General features: G+C 42.4%; 1 protein-coding gene across 2 annotated transcripts in view; it reads left to right on the top strand.

The window, feature by feature from the left end:
- TP53BP1 (tumor protein p53 binding protein 1) overlaps positions 1-6,703 on the top strand; it is a 95,180-nt gene that overhangs the window by 78,283 nt on the left and 10,194 nt on the right. For both annotated transcript variants that reach the window (XM_023514242.1, XM_003791768.2), the window contains exons 19-22: positions 1,026-1,297; positions 1,959-2,108; positions 2,406-2,836; positions 5,919-6,110. In XM_023514242.1, coding sequence (XP_023370010.1) covers positions 1,026-1,297; positions 1,959-2,108; positions 2,406-2,836; positions 5,919-6,110 — 1,045 coding nt within the window. The remainder of the gene's footprint in view (positions 1-1,025; positions 1,298-1,958; positions 2,109-2,405; positions 2,837-5,918; positions 6,111-6,703) is intronic.

Raw genomic sequence — 6,703 nt, 5'->3', positions numbered from 1 at the left:
GGTTGCAGCCATCATTGTTGTTTGGCGGGCCCAGGCTGGATTTGAACCCACCACCCTTGGTATATGGGGCTGGCGCCTTACTCACTGAGCCACAAGTGCCACCCAGGTTGTAAACTCTTTGAGAGTCTTATACTTTTCCATGTCCTCTCTGACAATTTGCACAATATTGCATGAGGAGTCTAGACTAGGAAGGCAAATATGTAGTACCCATGCTGTAATTTTGCTATGCTGGGCTCATAGAGAACTTTGCTGATTGGCCCTAGAACATTTCTCCACTAAACCTGGGATTTAGCCTCAGAAGCCTTCTGAAAACTGAACTCCAGGCAACCACTACCAATCCATCAAAATAAGATTGTGAGATAAAGCCAGTTCAATCTGGCTGGATCTATAGACCAGAGGTGGTCTATAGATACTAAAAACTTACATATACTTTGATAAATTTTTTGTTCTTGCCTTTATTTTTCCAAATGGTAATACCATTTTTAGCCTTTTTGCTTATACTTTACCACTTCCTTGATCACTTGTTAAAGGGTATCTAAAATAAATAATGTCATTAAACACATAATGCTGCCCACTGTTAGTGAAGTACCTAGGACATCTGACCAACTACTTACTTTCTTGTCTTACCTGCCTAGCTCCTTACCTGTCTTCTCTCAGGGAATTTTACCTCTGTCTTTGGGTTTGAATCCCTACTGGTAGCCAAAGGTGAACTTGTCGGAAAAAAGGTAATTAGTTCAGTATAGAGGTCTCTTCTCAATCTAGTACCATCTTTATTTTTTATTGAGATATGATATATTCCCAATAGAATGAGTAGATCTTAAATGTTCAGTTCAGTTTGATAATTTTATGTAACCATCTCTCAAAACAAATGTAATAGAACATTTCTGTTATTTCAAAAAGTTTCCCCTTGATTACCACCTTTCTGAATTGAAATGTCTTGCTATCTCTAAGATTTTCCAGCCATCACCATTAGCATTTTGTTATGGTGACTTCTTTCAGCTTTTGTGTCCATTTCTTCCTTGCAGGAGACTGAAGAACCAATTGTAGAGTGTCAGGAGTGTGAAACTGAAGTTTCTCCTTCGCAGACTGGGGGCTCCTCGGGTGACCTGGGGGATATCAGCTCTTTCTCCTCCAAGGCATCCAGCTTACAACGCACGTCAAGTGGGACAAGTCTCTCAGCCATGCACAGCAGTGGCAGCTCAGGGAGAGGAGCCGGACCAATCAAAGGGAAAACCAGTGGGACAGAACCCGCAGATTTTGCCTTACCCAGCTCCCGAGGAGGCCCAGGAAAACTGAGGTGCAGACAGGGTCTCCAGAGAGAGAGCCACAGCAGGGGAAGGGTTGCTGACATTTTAATTATTACAGGAAGGAGGAGTAATGGGAAATCCCCCATCTTTGATTCAGGATAAATCAACTCCTTTTCCTCCCCATTGCTCCTCTTCTGTTTTGGGAAGTAGGCTAGAGTATTGTGGGAAGTAGACTTTGTTGGCAAAGAAGTCCCCGAGAAAATGTAGAAAAGTAGGTGAGGGGACTTTGGGAATACTGGGCATATGCACCTGCCACCCCTATATTCTGTGTCCTACATGTGCTTTACTTAGGAATGCAGGAAGTTTGGGGTAGTGGCCCCAATTTGATGTATCCCCTAGCTTTTTGTTATCTGCAAGTGTCCAGAGCCCAAAGTAGAGAAGGCAGGGCAGAAATGGGTATGCTCTTTTTAAGGGTAGCAGTAGGAAGCTTTGTCAGGAGGGAATAGACATACAGAGAAGGATGACCTTTACATATTATCCCACACACCCCACTCCCTGGCTAAAATTTGGTGGTGGGTGTGTGAACTTGCTTCTGCTGCCCTGGAAGCGTAGCACATGGAGGCCTGGCATGTAGTTTGAAGGCCAAGGGGAGACTGTGAAGAAAGGATTCAGTAGCAGGTGCTATCAGACTAACCAATCTTCATTCTCTAGTCCTAGAAAAGGGGTCAGTCAGACAGGGGCGCCAGTGTGTGAGGAGGATGGTGATGCAGGCCTTGGCATCAGACAGGGAGGGAAGGCTCCAGTCACACCTCGTGGGCGCGGGCGAAGGGGCCGTCCGCCTTCTCGGACCACTGGAACCAGGTACCCGGGTAGTGAGATATATTTAGTTTATGACTTGTTTAGAAATAAAAAGGGAGCAGAGAGAAGAGAGGGGAGTAGAAAATATGGGGGTTGTCAGGAGGGAGAAAAGGGGCCCACAATGACTGGGGAGTGGGCAGGGATCAGAGTGAGTCCCCTGAGAGACCAGGCTCATGCCTGTGATGGGTTATCAAAAAATAGGCTGTAGAGACCCATGGACAAAGGAGTGGGGAAGTTGGTAGATAGGTACTTTTATCTTCTTATTCTCACTTCCTTCTTCTATCTCTTATCTCTCCTTAGAGAAACAGCTGTGCCTGGCCCCTTGGGCATAGAGGACATTTCACCTAGCATGTCACCAGACGATAAATCCTTCACCCGTGTTGTGCCCCGAGTGCCAGACTCCACCAGACGAGCAGACATGGGTGCTGGGGCTGTGCGTCGTAGTGACTCTCCAGAAATTCCTTTCCAGGCTGCTGCTGGCCCTTCTGATGGCTTAGATGCTTCCTCTCCAGGGAACAGCTTTGTAGGGCTCCGGGTTGTAGCCAAGTGGTCATCTAATGGCTATTTTTACTCTGGGAAAATCACACGAGATGTTGGCGCTGGGAAGTATAAATTGCTCTTTGATGATGGGTACGAGTGTGATGTGTTGGGCAAAGACATCCTCTTGTGTGACCCCATCCCGCTGGATACTGAAGTGACGGCCCTCTCGGAGGATGAGTATTTCAGTGCAGGTAATAAAAGAAGCAGAGTTTATCGAGATTTTCTGTGCCCTGGGGCAATACTCTATTATGTCAATAATTACCAAGACATTTCCCTCCAGCTTTGTTACTTTTACTCCTCTGAAGTCAGATATTCCATTCTTGCAACACTGGTTCCTTTGCCTGACTTTTTTGTTTATTCATTTGTTTTTGGATAAACTTGGAATAATTTCAGATTTACAGAAAATTTACTGAGTGCTGTTAGTGTAGGGAGTCTGTATTTCCCTCATCCAGTTTTCCCTTATTTTAGCACATTGGTCAAAGCTAAAAAAACCCAACCGAGGTTTATTACTATTAATAAAACTCCAGGCTTTATTGGGATTTCACCAGCTTTTCCTTAATGTCCTTTTTCTGTTCCAGGATCCAATCCAGGATACCACCTTGCATTTAGTCATCACGTGTCCTTTGGTCTTCTCTGATTTGTGGCAATTCCTTAGTCTTTTGTTTTTCATGACCCTGACAATTTTGAGGAATACTGGTCAGGTATTTTGTAGATTGTCCGTCAATTTGGGTTTGTTGGAGTTGAGAATTTTTTTAAAAGGATGTCACAGAGGTGAAGTGGCTTTCTCATATAAGGGCTGGGGAAGGTATGTACTGTCCACATGATAGGACTAGGGATGTTAATCTTCATCACTGGTTAAGGTTGCATGCGCCAGCTTTCTCCACTTTAAAATTAGTGATTTTCTGGGCAGTGCCTGTGGCTCAGTGAGTAGGGCACTGGCCCCATATACCGAGGGTAGGGGGTTCAAACCCAGCCCCGGCCAAACTGCAACAAAAAAATAGCCGGACATTGTGGCAGGCACCAGTAGTCCCAGCTACTCAGGAGACTGAGGCAAGAGAATCGCCTAAGCCCAGGAGGTGAAGGTTGCTGTGAGCTGTGACACCACAGCACTCTACCGAAGGCAATAAAGTGAGACTTTGTCTCTAAAAAAAAAAAAAAATTAATGGTTTTCCCTTTCTGTACTCGATTGTTTCACCATTGGCTTTTAAATTACCTCTTTGATGGGAACTCAGTAGGTGAGTATGGTAAATATACTGAAACATTTTTGCTTAGGAAAAAATTGTTAGTGCTATGTTTATATGCCTGCATATCCACCACTTATTTTCTGGTTTGAAGAATGATGCCTTTTTTATTTTTCTTTTTGAAGTAGCTAGTATTGGTGATGGTAAAAGATTTGTTTGTTATTACTGTTTCATTTGTTCTTTGAATATATTGGGTCTTTTTTATGAACGAATTTGAGGATACCTATTTGTGTTGAGTTTGTCATTTAAAAATACCCCTTCTGGGGATGTTTTTAAACATGAGTTGGAATACAATGGGCAAAAGTGCCTTTCTATTAAAGTCTCTCCGGGTTCTCTTGAATTTGGAATTCTCTAAGTAGTTGCCGTTTGCCCCTTTATTGCAGTATTAAATGGGCCACTTCACCTCCTATTTCTGGATAACATCGTTAGCTCTATATGGCAGCTGTTAGGAGTAATGCATGGATTGGGGTTTTTTATGACCAGTGACAAATAGTTTGTGTATATCAAATGCATTCATTCTTCTTTCAAGTGTAAAGCCATTCTTGGAGGTCCACATTTGGCCCTTTTGCAACAAAGATATTCTGTATGCAGATTGAATCAGGGAATCAAGGGGTATTAAGGCTATCTAGTAATGTCAACACTAGATGCTTCTAGTTTTAGTAGCTCATTAGTGTGAAGTGTATTGTTGGCCTTGGGCTTCTTTGTACTTTTGAAGTAGTCTTTGTGATTCAGTTTGGTGATAGAGATTTAAGTTAGGAGATGAACAAGCAAGGACAGAGAGTGATTCTAAGGAGAGAACCAAGGCTTGCTTTTTCCTTTATATTGTTTTGAGTGGGATAGGTTCTGGGTTTCTCTTAGCTTTTCATTCAAGCATAGGCTAATGAGTGAGAACAAAATGGATCCTTCTGTTTATAGGCATGAAAAGGTATTAATAGTAATGCCATATTTTTATATCATAATGTGTTGGAGGGGGTGTGTTTGTATATAAATCTGTATCATGTATATTTATTGCTTATTGATTGATGGAGGGGAAACAGTGTTCTCTTTCACAGGATTGGAAAAAGGTCTTGCCCAAGGTCACACAGCTTGGTAGTAGCAGAATTAGACCTACACTCAGGTCTATTCAGTCCTAACCCAGTTTCCTTTTACACCCCACATTGAGTACCTTCTGTCTCAAAGGCCTTCTCCTCAGGTTCTGAATCAACAAGAACAGGAAAGTAGATAATCAAGAGGGAAGATTAGGCTGGATCTGTTTTTCCCCTTCCTTTGTTCTGTCTCTACTCTTCTTTTTTTTTTTTTTTTTTTATAGACAAGGTCCTACTCTGTCACCCAGGCTGGAGTATAGGGACACTGATCCTAGCTCACTGCAGCCTTAAACTGCTTGGCGCAAGTGAATCGGTCCTTTTGCTTCAGCCTTCCCAAGTAGCAAGGACTATAGGCATACACCACCATGCTTGGCTATTTTTTTAATTTTTTGTAGAGATGGGGATTTGATACACTGCCCAGGCTGATCTAGAACTCCTGGCCTCAAGAATTCCTCCCACCTCAGCCCCCAAAGTGTTGGGATTACAGGCATGAGCCACTGTACCTGGCCATATCTGTTTTCTAATTTTGCTACAGACACAAACACACATAACATCCTCTCTCTCAGAAGGTTATTTTTTACCTACACCTTAACTCAAGACTTTTCACTCAGTCTCTAAAAGAACCAAGAAGGAAAGGTTTAGTAAGTTATAATGGAATTGTTAAGAAATTACATGACATTTCACTTCGAAGGAACCATCTGAACCATCAACAGTACATAAGGGATGTCTTTGGGAAGCTTTACTTGACAGCCAAAAGCCTATCAGGAAATGTTCCCAGTGTAGTAGCTGCATCTATCCTAAGTGTTATTACTGTTTGGGATTGACAGATAGGATTTTAAGTCCTAACTTCAGTCTATTCTTCTCCTCAAGCCTGCTTAGCAGAGCCTTTGTGAGAGGGTGTTAAGCAGTCTAAATCAAAGGTAAGCTTCTTTTATGTCCTCCCCCAGGAGTCGTGAAAGGGCATAGGAAGGAGTCTGGGGAACTGTACTACAGCATTGAAAAAGAAGGGCAAAGGAAGTGGTATAAACGAATGGCTGTCATCCTATCCTTGGAGCAAGGAAACAGACTGAGAGAGCAGTATGGGCTCGGCCCATATGAAGCAGTAACACCCCTCACAAAGGCAGCAGATATCAGCTTAGGTAAGACCTTTGCTTTGCTTTCTGAACAACTGCTTTTGGGCTTCTTTTCTGCTTATGGTGGGAAGAGTGGTTTCTGGAGCAATCAGTAATGTTTCCCTAATGTTTATTATTCCTATATGTGGCTTATCAGATCATGATGGGCTGTCATTTTCTAGAGCTACCGCCTTCTGTTTTCTTCATAGTACCAAACAAAAAGTCCTTAGGGTTTTTTTTTAAAAATTAAATCATAGCTATGTATATCAATGCAATCATGGGGTATAGTGTGCTGGTTTTATATACAATTTGAAATATTTTCATCAAACTGGTTAACATAGCCTTCATGGCATTTTCCTAGTTATTGTGTTAAGACATTTATGTTCTACATTTAGTAAATTTCACATGTACCCTTGTAAAATGCACCGTAGCCGTGGTCCTACAGATTACTCTCCCTCTACTCATCCTCCCCCCCGCCCTCCATATTCTTGGGCTATAATTGGGTTATAGCTTTCATATGAAAGCTATAAATTGGTTTCATAGTAGGGCTGAGTACATTGGATACTTTTTCTTCCATTCTTGAGATACTTTGCTAAGAAGAATATGTTCCAGCTCCATCC

The sequence above is a fragment of the Otolemur garnettii genome, unplaced genomic scaffold, assembly GCF_000181295.1.
Source record: "Otolemur garnettii isolate 467f Iridium unplaced genomic scaffold, OtoGar3 scaffold00050, whole genome shotgun sequence".
Classification (NCBI taxonomy): Eukaryota; Metazoa; Chordata; class Mammalia; order Primates; family Galagidae; genus Otolemur; species Otolemur garnettii.
Note: the sequence above shows the minus strand (reverse complement) of the source record. Positions and strands in the feature narration are given on the sequence as shown.